Genomic DNA, 21,114 nt, shown 5'->3' on the forward strand with positions numbered 1-21,114 from the left:
TCGTCGAGTCCAGTCGATTCATGGCAACCCCAGCAAGCTCCAACTCGACGAGCTAACCCCTAACTCTTCGGGTCACCACCTGACTTAGTTCATCGGGACAAAACCTTGGCTACTCACCGAGTCAGCGGCTCAACTCGACGAGTCTATTCAGAATCTTTTGCATTCAGACCATTTTAGTGCAAGATACTTTCCCAAACTTCAGAGTTATGATCACAAGGCTCATTAATCACGTAAAGGTTTGATCTTTATGTCCATGCATGTTATATGATGCTCTAAATGCTCAAAACAATTCCAACAAGGTGCTTGCACACTATAACTCTTGAATGGCTGGGTAAAGCTTATAACTTTGGGACTCTTTGGACTTACAAGGTCCAGATCTGAAGTCTAGACCACAAAAGGGACCTTATGCATTCAAAGTCCCAACAATAGGTGGTAAAAAGCCCTAACTACCACAAACATGGAAATCTAGTCACCATAAGGAGAAAGGTGAGCACTTTTTACCTCTCTCAGAAGCTTTTGGACAAGATAACCTCAGATCTACTGGTCTCCTTCACGTTCTTTGCTTGAATCCTCCTCTTCACTTCAAAAGTAATGCACAAAACACTCAAATGCAAGCTCAAACTCTCTCTTTAAGATCCATGGTCGTTTAGGGTTTCTCTTAGGGGAAGGTAGCCGCAATTGAGGCTATAAGTGTCTTTAAATAGGTCCCAAACCCGGGAAATTAGGGTTTCACCACTCAGCGTCTACTCGGCGAGTCGACCCTCAGACTCGTCGAGTAGACCACTAATCCCACGTGGTCATCTCGGCCCTACTCGACGAGTTAGACTCACTACTCGTCGAGTCACTCAATGAATCTCAAAATAATCACATAAATTAATATATCTGGAAATCCGGATGTTACAAATGGTATTTTTAAACCAAAATATCGGGTTGATTTATCTCATTTATCCTCTTCAGTTCTTCATCATACTTTATTTACCACAAAAGAACCGAGAGGATTCATATCTTCCTCTAAGGACCGAGCTTGGTACTCAGCCATGTGTAATGAGATGGCTGCTCTTCAAAAAAATGATACTTGGGAACTTGTTCCTAGGCCTAAAAATTCTAATATTGGGGGTTCTAAATGGGTATTCCGTACGAAGTTTCATGCTGATGGCACGGTTGATAAATTTAAAGCACGTTTGGTCGCTCAAGGGTTTACACAGGTACCTGGTTTGGACTATTCTGCAACCTTTAGTCCAGTAGTGAAGGCCTCAACAGTTCGCATTGTTCTTTCACTTGCGGTTTTACACAAATGACATCTTCATCAATTATATGTCAAAAATGCCTTCTTGCATGGTGATCTTACTGATACAGTTTTCATGGAGCAACCTACGGGTTTCACAAACCCTAATACTCTCCCTCAAATAGTCGCATTTTGTGATTGGATGGGAAAAGAAGACCGTTTCGCAACTTGCTTCTGAAAGAGAGTTTCGGAAATAAAGGGATTGCGACTTGAGAATATTAACGATGATAAACACATCGCACATGAGCGTGAAGGAGCTTTAAATTGTTTTGGCAATGAAAGCCGATCTCAAAAAACGTTATGTTAATAAATAGGTTTAAAATTTCTAGTTTTTATTTCTAAGTTTTTAATCATGTATGTTTTTTAAGGTCGTAGGTTTAAGTTTTGTAGTTTCTTTTTCTAAGTTTGTAGGATTTTTTTAATGGCATGTTATGTTTTTTTAGTAATGTAATGTAATGGATTTTTTAATTTTTAATTAATGAAATTTTATTTTTTTTAATGAAAATTAAAGTTTTTATTGAAATTAAATTGTTAAAAAAAAGTGTGGCACCACTCCTTGAGTGTGACAAGGAACCACTCTTTTGTAGTAAAATGTGATGTGACGCATATATGTCAGTGTGGTAAAATGATTGAGTATGACACCACTATCTCCAACCTAATATTGATGTGTAGTACCACTTCCGAAGACAAGAGTATAAACACTCTAACTTTATATAAAATATGATGGGTTTATAGGTTTTCACAACATTTCAATAACAATCACAAATACCAAAAAAAGCTTAAAATTAAATTTCTCAAACCATAACTACAATATATATGCAGTCATAACAATTCTAGAGGGCTAATTATTTACTACAGAGTTATAATAATGATTCATATGTGAGCGCTAATTATTTATTGTAGAGTTATAATAATAATTGGCAGACGAATGACATGTATAACAATTGTTTGCCGCCCTGTCAACGCACTCCTAGCCACATGACTTAGAGCAGGGTACTCAACGTCCGTCTACCCCATTGTACGAAGTTGAGGGTGTTGTTATAATGTTGCACAGTCCCTCGCCCACGTTTGACAGATGTAAATAAAATTTTATATTATTTGTAATATTGTTATTTATAAAGTGTACATACCTATCGATATAATATTGTATGCCCTTTTTAAAGATGTATTACAGATTCATATCTATTTGTTAGTTTGACTATAAATTCATACCCTTTGACTAGTGAAAATATAAAAAATTATACCCTTTAATTAGTCTAAATTTTATATACAGACAAACGAAAATTTACAAAATCGTAGCTAAAGATGTCACAAACCATAGTCAAAATGTACAAAATCGTAGTCAAATGACATGTTTTTTTGCAGGTTAGGATAGAGAAAATCACAATGCTCTTAACCATCTGCGATTTTAGAAAATGAAAAAAGTCAGGCTTTCTATATCCACATACTATTAGGCCGACTATGTGTCAATAATGGACTAAATCGAAGACCACAAGGCGGCGAAACCACGTATTTGTTTTGCGGTTTCGTTGGTTATTTTTTATTTTTTTTTGATAAACTCTTCTTTTTTGGCTATTTTAACTAAGTTCTTAAAACATAGATTATTTTTATAAATTCCTATAAAAACAAATGTTCAAATAATTAATCCAATGCCATACATTAAAATTGTCTTCTTCTTTTTTTTTTCATATATTTGTTTAAACTTTATTATTAAGAATATACTCTTGAAAGTCAATAAATAAATAGTTGAATGATATATAACAATTGGCCCCACATTTTCAAAATATCAGTGGGAAAGGGGAGTTCTGGGCGCGTCATTAAACAACGGATACAATTACAAACACAGGCAGGCGCAGCGCATGTATGTCTCTATCGATTTTAAGCTTCACGAAAATTTCGCCGTTCACTTCGACGATTCTCAATCTCTCATATTCCCCCTTTCTTTCTAATTTCACATTTAGGGTTTCAAATTAATCGGAGTTTGATATCTCTCGAACCAGGGCTTTCCAATGGCATAATCTGCATTCTTCCTCCGCCGTCTCCCCTGATTTCCTCTGAACCAGTTCTTGGCTAATATAAACGAGGAGGAGACAATGGACGAAGAAATGGAGATTATGCAGGAATTGCTTGCAGATGAAGATTCGTTTTCGACTGATATTGATTCCGAATACGAGTTTGATGCTTGTCAGTTTTTTGATTTTATGAGAGGCGAAACGGAATCCGAAGCGGAAGAAGCCGAGAGCTGGTTCCGATACGCTCATGAATATCCACCTTCTCGTAAGCGTTTCAATTTGTGATCGTGTTTAGTTTATTAGATTGGCGTTGACTATGTTTTATTTCAATCATCACGCTCCGAGAGCTATATATGTTAATTTATGTTTGTTTATTGACTTTTCTGATTGTATTACTAATTGAACTGCTGATAATTTCATCCATAAATTATGAGGTTCGCTAGCTAGATTCAGTTTCTGCCATGAATTCGTTTTTAAATTGACGAGCTACCAGCCGATATTGAGTTTTCAAATTTTGTGATTGTTATCTGCATTTCATGCTTTGACTTGAAACTTTATACCTGATGAAATCCGACAATGGTGACTTCATTCTAGCTGTTACATAATCAGATTAGCTATCTATCTGTTAAAATTTGAGGTCTGAATTGTAATATGGATGTAGTAAACTGTTTTTCTTAACATTAATCAGATTAGCTACCTGTTGCTGTAGCATTGTTTTCAGTCTTTGAATTTATCTAACTGGCTCGCCTTTTCCTGATGAAAATGTCTTGTGTTTTAGCCTTCATTCTGAAGTTAAAGATGATGAAGGCAGCAAAAGCCAAAGCCAATCAAATGAAATCTCAAAAAACCAGCTTCAGAAAAAAAACTAGTACATCCAGTACTTCAGATGGTGGTGACATTGATCATGAAGCCCCCTCAAAAGAAGCAAAAATCAAAGGTATGTCCTATGTCCCACTTAATCCTGCATCAATCTCCTAACCTTATATCTCAACTGAAAAACAACATAAGAGGCCCATCCATCAATACACATTAATAATCAAACATACATCTTTTTCTGATTCAGGTGTGAAGCATCGTAATCATATGCCTCAAGACAATTCAAAAACCAAGTCAAAGTCCACAGTCAACTCATCTAAACCAAGTGGTTCATCATTCATGAAACCAACTGCTAGTCATTTAGCCAAACAAAATAAAGAGCGTGACACAAACACACATTCTGGAGGCCATGGAAGGTGTTCATATTTTCTCTAGTTCCATAATCCATTTCCCTTCTTTTCATCACATAATTCTTTTTAAAAAATTTCATTCTTTTGTTATTTATCACCTTTCAGGGTGCAGAAGCCATTAGTTAGCCCTGGTGAAAACTTAACATCTCCTCCTACCATATCTTCAAACCAAACTACCAAAAGACAAAAGCTAGAAATTGGTTATTTGCGTAAGGTATAAAAACTTAACATCTTTAAAAATATCAAACAACAATTTCAATTTTCTTTTTTCTTATAAAACAGGTTGCCCAATTGAAACATCGCACTACATTTATGCACAAGATTGTGAAAAAGGTTGCAGAAATGGAGGGAAACTCAAACTCTAGATGTAATAAAACTACAATTCCCCAAAAACCTGAATTGGTAACACAAGAAAAAGCTCAAAAGCTTAGGTACTATTTCTTACATTTGTGCTATTTATATTGTATAAAGTAACTATTAATATTTATACAATATACATCTTGTTTTTATATTTAGGTCCCATAATAAATCTGAAGCATTTCAACAACCAAAAACAAACACTCTTAAATCACAATCATTCAACAGAAAAGTTAATGCTTGTGATAATTTAATACTCTGTAAACAAAAATCCGCTCCTCCAATGATTGAAGAGATATTGATTCAGAGGTTAGATAACTTTTATTAGTTTATTTTGGAATTTGGAATTTGGAATTAAGGTTTAAAATTTTTAAATGTTTTGTTATTTTTTGCAGCAAAAACTTTGGAAATGATAAATCCAGATCACCAAATAATCTAAAAGCTTCCAATAGTGCCAAGGTGGAGACAACATTACAAAATAAATAAATAATAATGATAAATTGGAATATATGAATATCATGTTGTAAGCTAATTAATTAGCTTTTTGTCATAGGTGCACCCAATTAAAGAAGGTGGATTTATGTTAAACTCAAAGCAAAATTCACATATGCCACCGATAGAGTTATTCAAAAAGGTAAAAAAATTCATATAACAATTTTATAAAAGGTTGTTTGATAGTTGTTGATTGAGTCAATTTTATAAAAGGTTGTTTGATAGTTGTTGATTGAGTCAGATACTAAAGTTATCTGATCATGGCAGCTTTCTTTGAAAAATGAATCGGATACTAAAGTTATATCCTTTGTAAGGCCACCACGTTTGAATAAGGTTAGTTTTTTTTTTTTTATAAATATTATATTCTATATATTTATGTATAGTATTGTTATTTGGTAATTGTTGTATTTAAAAAAAAATTGTGTTTAGGGGTTAAAGGAGAATGTGCCTAGATATTTTCAACAGGAGTTTAGGGTACGTATTATTTTATTGTTTTTAAGTTTTATATTATTCATAAAATGTGAATGGAACATTTTATTAGGATTTAAAGTTGAGATGTATATAGAGGTGTGCTGGGAAGCCAAATCAGTGTGGAAACGATAGGAGGATCACTGAACTTAAGACCTAATTAACAGGTACCCAAACTTATTTAAGGTTGTTGAAATAATTTAAAGAGTTATGTTATATAAAAGATCTTATGTATTGTTTTTTTTTCGGATTAAACTTTAATTATATTTTATGTTAAAAACCTTATGTTTTTCCATTCTTTTTGACTTGGCCTTTTAGTACGTTTACATTTTACTGGTAATATTCTGGTTTTACACAAAAATGTAATGGTTTTTTAATAATAAAATAAAGTTGAAAATTGCAAAGGTTTTTTAGAAGAAAAAAAATAAAGTTGAGGTTTAATTCAGAAAATTAAAAAAATGTGAGGGTCAAATCAAAAGTTAAAAAAAAAGTAGAAAAATGTGAAGGCCAAACCAAAAAAATAAAAAAATGCAAAGGTTTTAGGAAAGAAAAAGTTGTCGTCGGATCCAGAAATATAGAAAATTATAAAGTTTCTTTTAGTAAAAAATATAAAGTTGAGGTTTAACTTAGAAAAATGTGAGGGCCAATTCGGAAAAAAATGGAAAAATGTGAAGATTTTTTTAATGGTAAAAAATAAAGTTGTGGTTTAATCCAGAAATATATTAAAATGTGAGGCGATATGGAAAAATAAAAAGGCCAAATAAAAAAAGGAAAAATGTAAAGGCCAAATCGGAAAAAAAATATAAGGGTTTTTTTTATAAAAAATAAATAAATAAAGTTGACGTTTTATCCGAAAAACCGTTTTTTTATAATTAACCTTAATTTAAAGTTTTGGTTTTTGTTTTTTATTTTAATTAATTAATATTTTATGTGTTTGATATGAAGGTTGTTTGAAAATGGGTTGAAGATATACATGCAATTAATGCATTTTTGCTTCCACATTTTGAAAAAAAAAAAAAAAACACAAATAGCGTTTGCTAATTGCTATTGATAGAGTGGAAGATTTAACATTATTGTCATGTACAAAAGAAAAGAAAAGCGGAATACATACACAGTTCATTTGTTATTCAATGATATACATACATACATACATTATATATATATATATATATATATATATATATATAATAAATGTTTTTTAACTACATATAAATTTAACCAATCACTACTTAAAATCATTAAAATATAAAGTTTCATGTCTTTGAAGGGAAAATAATTATTATGATCAAAATATGACTGAATCTCTCAATGTTTGGTTAAGTGCACATGCATCACCCTATAAATAACCACTTTCAAGTTTTGAATCGGCTTTTATTTTAAAGTGACATCATGTCGCTACTCTCTCTATATCCATTTCAAGTTTGTTTGCAAGACCATTTAATCAATTGTGGGTCCTATTATCTTATTTTATATACGTATTAGTATTAATTTATAATTTTATAAATATATTTATAAGAGGATAAGATCTTTACGACTCAAGGACATTTTTTTTAACAACATCTAATACTGTTAGACTAGAAAATCTTTAATTAATTATATGTTAAATGAGACCAATTTAATAAAATGTTAGATGATGTTAGGATTAATTGCAAAAGCGTAATATGGCACAACTGAAAAAACAATATATTGGTGGAGGATTTTGTTAACATCATATGTAATCCTTATTGAGGGTGAATCCAGCAAAAAATGTAGCCTTGTGAACTACTAGTACTCAAAGTGGTGGGGCTATGTTTCTTCAATGATTATAATAGTATCGTATCCTCAGTTTGTTGTTTCCTTTGTTTTCTGTGTACATTTTTGCTTACTAAATCAATATCATGAGTATCATGTATTCATGTCCTCTACTTATTGTTGTCTCTTTTGTTTTATTAGCACTACTTTTGCTAATCAAGGGTTTGATTTTCTATCAACAATCGATAAAGTATATTTAAATGGATCATAAATGATAATTTTTCCATAGATATTATATTGTTTTTTTTGGAATAATTGTTTGGATCCAAATAAATGACTATTTTATCATTCTATTTAAAATTGGTAAATAGCAATTTACCATTTGTTTAATAATCATTATAAATTAAACTGTAGATCATCATATTTAAGTTTTTTTTTTAAATAACATGATTAGTAACTTAAATTAAACAGAGTAAACTGATAATAAAATTAAAAATTAAATCCAAACATTTGTTATAGCATATTAGCAAAATAAATATGAAATCATTACTTAATGCTAAGGAAACACCCCTTTCTATGACGTTTTGTTAACATTAAGTAAAAAATTAAGTCTATATAATTTACTTAATGGCTATATATATAATTGAATTCGTTAATCTTTTTATACATTAAGTACATTTGAGTAAAAAAGAAACAATACCTAAATCACTATCATGCCCTCAATTAAAATCTGATGTTGTAGATAAAAGTTATTCACTAAAATCACAAAATAAATAGTGTATTTCAATATAGAGATTTTAGTCTTTTCTAAAAATAAAACCACATAAACCCTGTGGATTAACGATAACACTCTTTTCCAAAAAAAATAAAATAAATAAATAAATAAACATGTTACGTTCTTGTGAGTGGAATTGATTCCTCATGAAAATCCTTCCAAAAATAACTTGTGAGAAAACTTGTTGCCTACTCATTAGGACAATTTTTATGTATACTTAGTCGATGATGTCGAACAACCAATACAATACAAAACATATATCACCGAAGAAGTTGTACTTTCTTAAAAAATGTTTTGAAGAAGTTAATGCAGACGAAGATTGTAATTTACTATATATCGTGTACTATTTCCAAGTAAGTTAAATGATTTTTTATTTTAAACAATCTACATTTCACTCGTTTTGTTGAATAGGTATTAATCTTGTTTGTTTTGTGTTGTTTTTAATTTAGTTATAGAGCAGCTTAAAAAGATTTCAACATGTAGGCATTTCATATTCATTTTAGTGAATAACTAGCTACAAATTAGTTTTGATGAACTAAAAGACAAACAACTGACAAGTATTAATGTACATGTAGTCATAGCGCGAACTTGCCTCTACTTAAGACACACATTGTCGATTCTAGAGGATCTTCAGTGATCATGAATTTTCTTCTTCGACTGAAGGCCTACATCGATGCATTAAAATTATGAAAACATATGTATAATTTGTTCTCTACCAAGTGGTGGATAGACGTGTATTTATTGCCTCTTCAATGTTGACATTCATGTTAGTTTGCATTTTTTTTTATTTTTTATTTTGTATGTTTTGTTGGATTGTCAATGTAACAATTTGTTTTGTAATATAACGTAAAATTTGTGTGGATTATTGGATTTTTGGATTGTAAATTATCTGTTTGTTTGATTTGTTGGAATTTTGATATTTTTACTATAAAAATGAACAACAATCAGATGATAAACTTTCCAATAATAAACTATTGTGGTAAAGCCATTATAGTTATTTTCACAAATAAAATAAGTATTACCATACACAACATAAAAACCACTAAGGTCGTGACAAAAACAATTCTAAGTAAAATAACATTTGTGTTCTTCCAACTTCAAACTAAAGTTTCATTATGCTACTTCAATTCTAATTGTATTTCATTCATTCATTTACCTTTGACATATGTTCTTTGTCAAGAAACAAATATTTGTAGCTTTGTAAAGTTAGTTCCTCATGAATATGTTAATCCAAATTATGCATCATTTTTTAATATAGTTAATTAAAATGTGTGTTGCTCATGCAAGAGGTTGCATCTCATCATCCTGTTAATGCAAACCGGGAATTGTAACATCCAAAATTTGGATGTTTAGAAAGTGAAAAGAAATGGAAATAAGTTGGAAAATGATAAATGACAAAATTGTCAAAGAGGTAAATTGGCTACCTTACATAACCAATAAGGGATATAATAGTAAATATGTCATCATTTTACAAATTATATGATTTTTATATGCTTATGATGTAATGTATTAAGTTCAAGGGCAAAAGTGAAAAATAATATGAAATTTGTAGTTCCATATAAAAGTGATAAAATTCCAACTTTGATACCATAAAAGCGAAACATAGAGGAAAGGTAAGGAGAGAGGGTACAAAGGTAACTTGTAATGGAATTGCAAATGAAGCAATATAAAAAACAATCAACTTAAAAGGTGTTCGTACGAAGAAACTACAACATTGCAAAATTGGACAAAAAGTTAATGAAAGCTGATTTGGAAATTTGGCAGCTGCAAGGTACCAACTTTGGAGTTTAATAATTCGATATCTATAGTTAATTATAAAGAACATTATCATGGAAAGTTGTATTCCATAAAACAAATAATACACATGAAAAATAATCAGACAATACGGATGTATAATGAATGAAATGTGGTTGTTTGAAAATTGTAGATTAAACATTTGAAATGTTGTAATATTCTGACTTTCCATGTTCACGGCTGAATAACTCCAATTTTGGACATATTCAGATGAAACAAGTAACATAGGACTTGTAGTACTCCTAACAGACTTTCCAAATATATAAAATTTTCCCAAATCGGAGTTCGTATGGCCAAGTTACAAGGCTGGAAAGATAGAGAAAAATCATTAATTATGTTGGAAAATTACCCCAAATCAAGGAGAGTAAGGGCATTTTCGGAATCTTACTAAATTAGGATGATGGGGGGAATAAGATGCACATACACTCCCTGCACTCTATTCTAATCGTATTTGGCAACCAAGAACTCTCCCATGACTATTTCTATATCTTTCTCCATCTAGGGTTTGAATCAAACAAGTTTTGAAGCCTCCAAATAGGAAGAGAAGCAATCAAAGGCTAACAAGTTATAAATCTTTCTCCTTTACCTCTATTTTTTAGTTCAACCCCAATGTCAATTTTGGCTTCAATTGATGATTAGGGTTTGGTTTTCTAACATCCCTTGAGTTGTTTTCATGGTTCTAATCTCAATCCAATCACACCATTGATGGATTTGATGATTTGGGTAAGAATCTCCATGAACCCTAGAAATCTAATTTAGGGATTTTGTATCAATAAGTTAGTATGGAATGAATTCAATGACCTAGATGTTGTTTGAGTACAATGAATCCAATTGGAATGCTCAAACACATCCATAATGGTAGAATGTTGCATAAACACGGATTTTAGATGGTTTTGGGGAAATTGTGATGACAACAATGGATCCTTTGTATGTGAGCATTTGATGACTATATGATACTCATAAACATGATTTGATATAAATAATATGATTTGAACACAAAAGCATGAAGACTTGAATGATCTTTAGTTGAATTTATGGAGTTTTTATTTATAAGGGCACTTTGGGAATTTGTTATGAAATTGAACAATCCTTTTATTATTAAGAGCTTGGTATGGGATTGGATTGGGTTACAACATGTTTTATACACTTGACAACACCCAATTATGTATTAAATGATTTGGGAATAAGTCATATTGGTTAAAGAGTGTTATTGAGATCTTAACCCTTTCAATTGAGTGTTCACAAGCATTTAGAGTGTAATAATGAAATTAAGGATTCCATAGTTAAATTAAGCACTTACAATGGGATTGGTTGTGTTTTTATCTACTTAAAAACATTCATATGGTTGCTCAATGAGTTAGGAACAAACTATGTGAGTTTTAGAATTTGAAATTGGATTAAGTAGAGTGTTTTAAGATGATAAAACTGATGGAAAACATAGGTTACAAAATTCAGGAAATCTACAGAAAAATCCCAAACTTTTGGGAAAAGTTTCAATAAAGTCCTAATTTTTTTTTTGAACAGAAAAGTCTCATTATTTTGAGAAAATCATATAATCTGTCATTTGTTGGTCAAATATAAAAAAAGACTTTTTCGTTAATTTAGGCAAAATGTTAAATAATCGAGACTTTTCTGTTAAAAAAACATTTAGGACTTTATTGAAACTTTTCCCAAAAGTTTGGGACTTTTCTATAGATTTCCCTACAAAATTCTATGCACTAAGCGGAAAAACATTTAACAATTAAATTATTAGGACACATGCAACCTATGAAGGATCTATGTCTTTCAAGTAAAGGAAACATACTATGAACTATCAAAACTACAAAACTTCTTATCTAAATCTAAATTCCTAAGATGAAATACATACCTTATTGATTATGTAAGTAAAAAATCAAGAAACCCTTTTTGTTGATCTTTTGGAAGCAAACACTACAAACGTTGTGCCTCTAGTGGTTCACACCCAACACAAGCAAGAAGGATATTGAGGAGAGAGGGGGAAGAAGATCAGAATTTTGGCCTATACTCTCTAAGGTATGAGTGGCTGAAAATCATAGCCCTAGGGGCCTTTATATAGTGCAGTCAGGAAACCCTAGATAAGTCCAAACCTAATATAATAATATTATCTTGAATTGAGTAATTGTCTAGCTTCTTAATTATCCACCAAGGATAATTATGGAAACCTTAATGGCTCCTTAAAACCATACATAGCCTCAAAGGGGGTTCTAGAATGCCTCTCGCTCAACTATTAAACAATTGCACTTCAGTCCTTGCACTTTCAATTAATTCTTTTAATCACCAAATTAATTCTAATTAATTTCTGATTAAATATTAATTAAATATTACTATTTCTAATCAATATATTATTTCCATAATATATTAACAAATTATTTATTTCAATTTATTAATCAAATAATAAATCATTCTCTCTCTCCAAAAATATCTTGTCCATTGCTAGGTTTGAGGGCAACCCAAAGGACTGTGCTACTATCAATTCAAGTTTATATCAATTATAGTTATGGGCATAGACACCTAATCCAACAGTCTCCCACTTGGATAAGTCTGTAATTATAATTGCCAGTATAACTTCTAAATTTATTGGCAAATTGTAGCTTCCATAAGTCGCTATCGAACTCTAAACCAGTCAGTTACATGTCCTAGTATAAGTGATCATATAATCATCCGTTCTGCAAGATATCATTCGGACATAAGACATGGAATAGAATCAATCTTATTGTCCACTACTTTGTTTCCGGATTTCTGATTTGTAATGACATAGAACTTCTTAATCGAACACATCAATTTAGTCATGGCCGGGCCCGACACTATAAGTCAACACCAAATCATTGAGGGGCCCAAAGATATCACTTTTCCCGTTAAGAAAAAAGGAACGAATAAACTTTGACTTATATGCTTGTACCATTTACTCATCACATCATGCACAACAATACATTTTATAACATCAAGTTACTGATGCGTTTTCGTATCATCAACGCACAACTGATTCGTAACCCACAACTCATATATCTCAGTTTCAGGATTATATGTTATTATCATCTCAGAATTACTCGTGATAAATCCCATGAAGTAATTTCTCTAAGCATGGGTTAATCCAATACTTAAATATCCATTTCAAAATACTCATGAACATTGCAACAATACCATTGTTATGTCTAAAACTCTTTAGACAATCTAAAATTCAATTCATGGCAGTCTTAATTCATTACTAACTTCCAGAAGTATGATTGACCGTAGAGTTTTGAATAATCGAATTATTCGGGAACTAAAACATGCAAAATGAATCACAATAATAAACAATTGACAAAAGGTAGTAAACAAATTCATAAATAATTCTCTATTATTTAATCACCAAAAGTTAATTACATTTACTTTGTTACAAGTGTCAACTAACTATCTAACTATTAAAACTAATATCATCTTTCAGACCAATGCTCTAGCATGTTGAACATATTTGACCCTACTCAGAACTTTTGTGAGGGAATTTGCAGGATTCTCTTCTGATGATACGTTCTTCACGATGAGGTGACCTTCTTCTACTCTATGTCTGATAAAATAGTATTTTATGTCGATATGTCTTGATATGCCATGATCTCTTGGTTCCTTAGTTAAGGCAACCACTCCTTCATTATCACAGAATATTTCCATTGGCTCCTTGATGGTCGGAACAACTCCAAGGTCTCCAATGAATTTCTTCAACCAAATTACCTACTTTGATGCTTCGCTCGCTACTATGTATTCTGATTCACAGGTAGAATCAACCACCGTCTCTTCTTTGGAACTTTTCTAGGTTACCACTCATCTATTTAAGGTAAACACCCAGCCAAATTGAGAACGGAAGTTGTCTCTGTCTGTTTAAAAGTTGGCGTCATTATACCCAGTTACTCTCAATGTATCACTGCCACCAAGTACAAGGATTCGATCCTTAGTCCTCCGCAGATACTTGGGAATATTCTTAACTGCTATCCAGTGAGCTCTACCTGGATTTCCATGATAACGACTGACCATGCTCAAAGAAAAAGCCACATTAGGGCGAGTACATGTCATATCATACATGATAGATCCAACGGCAGAAGCATATGGAAGTCTACTTATTTCTGCTATCTCTGCATCAATACTCGTGCTCTGAGTCTTACTCAGTTTGGTATTACTCTGTATAGGCAGTTCTCCTTTCTTGGAATTCTCCATGCTAAAACGTTTCAGCACCTTTTCCAAGTATTTACTTTGACTAATTTCAATTAGTCTTTTACTCCTGTCTCTCAAAATCCTTATCCCTAGACTATAAGCAGCCTCTCCCAGATCCTTCATAGCGAAACACTTTCCTAGCCAAGACTTAACAACTTGTAAAGTTGGAATGTCGTTTCCTATAAGAATCATGTCAGCAACATACAATACCAGGAAGGTTACTATACTCCCACTACCTTTGACATATACACAAGATTCATCCTCACTTCTAGAGAAGCCAAACTCTTTGACCTTCTCGTCAAAGCAAAGATTCCATCTGCGAGAAGCTTGTTTCAATCCATAGATTGATTTCTCAAGCTTACACACTCTATTTGGATACTTTGCATCTACAAAACTCTCTGGCTGACTCATGTAAACATCATCAACCAACTTCCCAATAAGGAAAGTGGTTTTGACATCCATCTGCCAAATTTCATAGTCATGAAACGCAACTATGGAGAGCATTATCCTAATAGATTTAGTCTTAGCTACTGGTGAGAATGTCTCATCATAATGAACCCCTGGGGTTTGAGTAAAGCCCTTCGCAACCGGTCGAGCCTTGAAAGTGTGTACCTTTCCATCTATTTCGGTCTTCTTCTTGAAGATCCACTTACACCCAACTGTCTTTCGACCTAGTATATTATCAACCAAATTCCAAACTTGGTTGTCATACATGGACTTGATCTTGCTGTCCATTGCCTCTTTCCATTTAGCAGCCTCAGGGCCTTCCATTGCTTCCTTGTAGCTAGCCGGCTCATCCAAATTTATCATTGCCCTATCACTGACAAATATGTCACCATCTGTATTAATATGGAAGTCATCGAACTCAGGTGGCATTCTAACTCTACTGGAACGCCTAAGAGGTAATGACTCATCAACTGGTTCAACTGTAATTTCTTTCTCTGGTTGAACCCTAGCGTCTTCAGAGGTTCCTTCATCGTTTGATTCCTGAATCTCTTTAATATCAATTGTACTCCCACTGTCCTCTTTGCATATGAGCTCTCTCTCTCTCTCTCTCTCTCTCTCTCTCTCTCTCTCACAACACTCCCCTTCATGCTACAAAGACCACGTTCTCACTAGTTCTGTAGAACAAATATCCAAAGGACTTATGTGGATAGCCGATGAAAATACATCTCTCACTTCGAGTTTCAAGCTTGTCATGAGTCTCTCGTCTAACGAAAGCTTAACAACCCTAAACCTTGATATGTGCTAACGAGGGAACCTTCCCTGTCTACATCTCATGAGGTTTTTTGGCAACCTTCTTAGTTGGGACAAGATTAAGAATGTGAGCGGCAGTCTCTAAGGCACACCCCCAAATGAAATTGAAAGAGAAGCTCGACTCATCATGGAACTAACCATGTCAAACAATGTTCGATTGCGCCTCTTAGCCACACTATTAAGTTGTGGTGTCCTAGGAGGTGTCAATTATTAAACTATTCCACATTCCTATAGGTAGTCGTGGAACTCGATACTAAGATACTCACCGCCTCTATCGGATCTAAGCATCTTTATCTTCCTTCCCAATTGATTCTCGACTTCTTGTTTAAACTCTTTGAACTTTTCAAAGGTTTCTGACTTATGTTTGATTAAGTAGATATAGCCACATCTGTTATAATCATCAATAAAAGTCACATAGAATTGATTAACATCCCTTGTGGTGGATCTGAGAGGCTCACACACATCTATGTGTATGAGATCCAACAAACCTTCACCTCATTCATCATCTGACCTTAAGTCAAATGATTTCAACATTCTATCCTTTTGGAGTTGGGCGATGCGTTTCTTGTTAATGTGTCCAAGAAGATAATGTCACAAGCACGTTTTATCTATGCCATTAGACGAATCAATATAAAATACATTATTACCTAAATTGTCTACACACATCACGGTTTCATACACACCATGACAAGGTAAAGCTTCAAAATAAAAAAATATATATATTATTTTTATAAGTAGAAATAGAACCATTCTCATCATTAAACGAATATCTAAAACCTTTTTTAAACAATGAATGAAAGGAAATAATGTTTTCATGTCATTTCTGACGAGATCAATAAATCTAAACTAACTCTATCACTAAGCACTAGACTATAAACCCCAATCTTGGTGACAGGTGAAGATTTCCAATTCCCCATGATCAAGTTTATTCTACCATGCTCCACGTCCTCACTTCTTCTTAGCCCCTGCAAATCAGAACAAATATGAAATCCACATCCTGTATCAAGGACCCAAGAATGAGAAGATGATGAGTTTTTAGATAAGATAGTGTATATACCTGCAGAAGTCGGCGTCACCCTGCCATCTTTGATGTCTTGCAGATACTTTGGGCAGCTTCGTTTCCAATGCCCTTTGTCGTTGTAGTAAAAGCAAGTGCCCTCTTTGGGAACAGAGACAGGGGGAGAATCAGAACTGAATTTTCCTTTGGGTCCATTTCTTGACAACCCAGCTTGAGACTTTCCATTGCAGTTTTGCTTAGGAGGACCTTTCCTCTTTTTCCCTTTCCCTTGACCAATGGCCAGAACGGGAGTACTAAGTACTAACAAGAGTGGAGGAAACACTTTTTCCCTTCATACCTGCTTTAGTTGTTCGCAGGAGGTTGCGCAATTGAGACAAAGTAGTTTCATTGTTGTTCAAATGTTAAGTCAAGATGAACTGATCATAACAACTTGGCATGGAGTTCAACACTATGTCGATTGTCAACTCTTCATCAAAATTCATATTAAGTTTGACAAGCCTATCCACGTATCGTTGCATTCTTTGTACATGGCTGCTAATAGATTCTTCCTCTTTCATCTTGCTAGCAATGAGGGACTTTACCACCTCATACTTTTCCTAGCGAGCTCGCTTATGGTACTTCTCCATAAGGTCCTTGTTCATCTCGTACGGACAGTAATCATCATAGTATCTCTACAATTCAGGAGTCATTGTGGCCATCATGATGCAAGAAACTTTTTTTTGCATCATTTTAGTGCTTTTTGTAGGCGACCATTTCTTCAGGAGTGGCCTTCTCTTCGTCGATCTCATCTAATGGTCTCTCAAGGACATACTCCTTGTCCTCGAAACGAAGGGCCATTTTTATGTTGCGAATCCAGTCATTGTAGTTGATTCCATCCAATTGCACCTTGGAGCAGATGTTCAACAAGGAAAAGTTATGGGAGGAGGAGGAGGAGGAGGAACTAGAAGCATCATTTGGAGTAGACATCTATAAAAGAAATGTAGTTTTAGTTAGATAAGAACAATCCTTAATATAACAACCCAAAAGTAAAATATCAAGGCTAGGATCCAACTAAATTATTCACAACCTTGAAAAGGAATGTCATAATCTAATTGTAAATTATATAAAGGTAGGTAAATGACGATTTACCAATTCCACCATCGAAAAACGAAATTTGAGGGAAATTAAGTTAAATGAATTTCCTAGATCTTTTGATACTCATTGAAACTATTCAATAGCATGTTTAATCTCAGATTATGCTCTTTCATTTGTGACTGGGATACCGAGGATCACAAACAAGATGTAAATAACCATGCAAATTAGTTTGGCACTCTCGATGTCATTTATCATCTCATTTTAATGTGCCGGTTAACCACACACGCTCCATTAATCAATGATAATTTTTGAGTTGCCCATTAGTGTGCTGGTTAACCACACACGCTCCACTAACTACTATAAAGTATAATGTTCAATTTAATGGGTTAGCATACAAATTCACATTTTCCTAAAGTAACTAAGATTGGGATTTAAAATTAAAATGTTTAGTTACTTTTAATCGCATTATGCTTATTAATGAGAACTAATTGTCCTATCAAACTAGTTCGACTAACGACCCTCCACCAATCAAGGAAGCGATGGGTGAGAGTGGACACCTATTCAACTACCAATTTATAGGCAGTTTCCTTATACCCCCTTTATAGATCGGCTTCGTAAATGAGGCGTACTGACGGTTCAACTGACTTAGTCTTATACATATAGTAATAATTAAACATTTAATTCTACATATAGTATAAGGCGTATTTTTTAAAACTTTTTCAAAAATACTTGTTTATATTTAAATTTCAAAAATTAAACAATTAATTTAAATTTAAAAATAAACCAAATAATATTTGACATTAATTATTAAGTTCAATTAATATCTAATTAATTAAGTTCAATAATATGAATCAACAAATAATTAATTAAGTCAAAAACTTATCTCCTAACTTCTAGGCTTTTGTTTTTATCATGATATATTCAGTAAAATCGGATTTGGCAAATAAATATAGCAGATAATTATCACATATAAGCAGATTAGGCAGATAAGCGTCAAAAATCTGGATCTGGACTAAGCTCACGTCGTGAGCTGTGACAAAACATAAAAACAGGTTTCTTTTCTTTTGATCGATTTACCAATGTGCAAATACATAAAAGATAGTCATAGGCTATGATACCACTGATGGAAAACGAAGGTTACAAAATTATATGTGCTAAGTGGAAAAAGATTTAACAATTAGATTATTATGGCACATGCAACTTATGAAGGATCTATGTCTTTCAAGTAAAGGCGACATACTATGAACTTTCAAAACTACAAAACTTCTTATCTAAATATGAATTCATAAGATGAAATACATACCTTATTGATTGTGTAAGAAAACAATCAAGAAACCCTTTTTGTTGATCTTTTGGAAGCAAGCACCACAAGCGTGATGTCTCTAGTGGTTCACACCCAACACAAGTAAGAAGGATATTGAGGAGAGAGGGGGAAGAAGATCAGAATTTTGGCCTATTCTGCCCCATGATACTTATGTCACAAAAAGATCGCATTCCATAAAAAATAAATTTAACTATTAACTAAAAACTATTATAAAATTGATAAATTATTTTATACGTGTTGAATTGGTCAAAATCTGACACATGTGCAATGTATTCGCCATACACCGGCTACCTAAAAACTCTCTAGTCTTAAATATACACAAATGACACTCGGACTATATTTTTGTCGTATGACTTATTAAGTGAATTATTGAAGACTAGTTGTAGGTCGACAACTTTTAGTGTGTCTGATGGGGAGACAAATGGAAACACCTTACCTTTAAATTATGTGGATGAAAAAGGAGCTTTGAAATACTCCTTGAACCAAAAACATATTAGAGGCAAAGTGGCATCTTGTCAAAAAAGAGTCGATAGTCACCCAACTTGTCTACCTCGAACCTTGGATGGGTCGCTACCTCCTTGCAAAACAAGTAATGACATAGTAACAGGTGACCCTCCACACCCCTCAGGACATCTAGCCACCTGTCAAAACAAGACGGTTTGAAAATCGTCACTCATGTCGGGGGTAGGCTGCATCCTAGCCGTAATTTTCCCACCCAATTCTCGTTTACATGTTGTAGTGAGAATTGTGTCGTATATATCGTCATGCTGCAAAAAACAATGAGAATCTTGTTCCGGACAAGATTTACGTGTGCGCTGGATATATTTTTCGTCTTCCGAACATGAACTTGCTGTTTTGGAGAAAGTTTTCTGGCTCTATACAAATGCTAATTGTTCTTAATACAAATCTTACTAGCATAAAATGCCTAAATAGAAACAAAAACTACTTCAAACAAAACATTTCGTCAAAAAATGCACTAAATTTCATATACTTTTTACATGTTTTGGATCAAAATTTCTTATTCTAATGTATATTTGAATCAATAATATGCTTAAAATAACATATTGTAAAAATAACTTATCCACAAAAATGTCAACTCTTCACCATTGAAAGACATTTTCTTCAAAAAAAAATCTATACTCCGGAACGGAGGTTACCTAGAGTGCAAAATTCGATTTTGAACTAAATTCTCTTAAATGCTTCATATATGGGGGACTACAGTAACAGGTTGGGTTCCCCGTGATTGTGACTCGGTTAAATTCGGATCCAAAATACCGCATTTCGGACTTGTTGGTTATCTTGATAAAAACAAATTTTTTTGAGATATTTCCTCTAAAAATGGGTTCTAGGCCGTCAATTGTGGCTCCTTGGCTCCTTGCTTTTGCAAAAAAAAATAAGGGAGAGGGGTCGTCTGTCCCTCTCTTGGCCAATTCTTAGTTGAAAACTTGAAACCCTCAAGACTTGAACACTTATTAGAAGTCAATGCCTTATTAGTCCTTTTGAAAAACTATTATCGCAAATGTGTCAGATCAAGGCAAGTGTTTAGCATAATCAATAATCATATTCCAAGATAACCACGAACAAGTACTTAGAAAAAGCAGGTCGTGACTTACACAATCTGCTCTGGGTGACATTAATTTACTTCGCTGCTATTTGGTGTTTCGAAGTTGGGTGCTCTTTTAAAGTTGGTTGGTGCTAATGGTGCCATCTTAAAGTTAACTGATTTCATTCTACTATTTAGTGTTTATTCTTATTCCTAAAGGCTAGCTTTTGTTTTTTATTTAAAGTCATTAACGTAAAACAAAATAATAATAATAATAATAATAATAATAAAACAAAATAATAATAATAATAAGGTAGCGCAAACTTACGGTCTGATTTTCATATAATAAGTGGTCATTTTTTGAAAATCCAAAGAAATATATTTATTTTGAAATATGAGCACATTTTACTTAATAACTCTTTTAATGATAACGCCAAACTCTTCCTCCTTTAGCATAAATACCAATGTTATTGAACAACCAACCATATATAATGAAATTGTAATTTATAAAAAAAAAAAAAAAAAAAAAAAAAAAAAAGTCGCAAGCATAACAAGAAA

At 32.8% G+C, this 21,114-nt stretch overlaps 1 protein-coding gene across 2 annotated transcripts; it reads left to right on the plus strand.

Moving 5' to 3' along the window:
* The first annotated feature begins 3,131 nt into the window (after nt 1-3,131).
* On the plus strand, nt 3,132-6,997 carry LOC145137976 (uncharacterized). 2 transcript variants are annotated; one of them, XM_079072118.1, is made up of 12 exons: nt 3,132-3,562; nt 4,076-4,234; nt 4,361-4,529; nt 4,629-4,737; nt 4,806-4,954; nt 5,040-5,189; nt 5,276-5,339; nt 5,434-5,514; nt 5,640-5,705; nt 5,802-5,846; nt 5,938-6,007; nt 6,786-6,997. In XM_079072118.1, exons 1-11 carry the CDS (start codon nt 3,379-3,381, stop codon nt 5,998-6,000), a joined length of 1,239 nt encoding a protein of 412 aa, XP_078928244.1. In that variant the 5' UTR covers nt 3,132-3,378; the 3' UTR covers nt 6,001-6,007; nt 6,786-6,997. The 2 variants fall into 2 exon arrangements, 1 of the variants encoding a protein (XP_078928244.1); XR_013721288.1 differs by having other exon boundaries at nt 3,133-3,562; nt 5,914-6,007.
* The last annotated feature ends 14,117 nt before the right edge of the window (nt 6,998-21,114 follow it).

Source organism: Lactuca virosa, chromosome 9 (assembly GCF_052849685.1).
Source record: "Lactuca virosa cultivar CGN04683 chromosome 9, Lactuca_virosa_CGN04683_v6, whole genome shotgun sequence".
NCBI classification, from domain to species: Eukaryota; Viridiplantae; Streptophyta; class Magnoliopsida; order Asterales; family Asteraceae; genus Lactuca; species Lactuca virosa.

Bases quoted from the DNA above. Each gene is read 5' to 3' on its own strand.
- LOC145137976 (XM_079072118.1), top strand. From the start codon at position 3,379: ATGGACGAAGAAATGGAGATTATGCAGGAATTGCTTGCAGATGAAGAT. The intron at 4,530-4,628 runs GTGTTCATATTT...ATCACCTTTCAG, and splicing joins CATTCTGGAGGCCATGGAAG to GGTGCAGAAGCCATTAGTTA. The intron at 4,738-4,805 runs GTATAAAAACTT...CTTATAAAACAG, and splicing joins AAATTGGTTATTTGCGTAAG to GTTGCCCAATTGAAACATCG.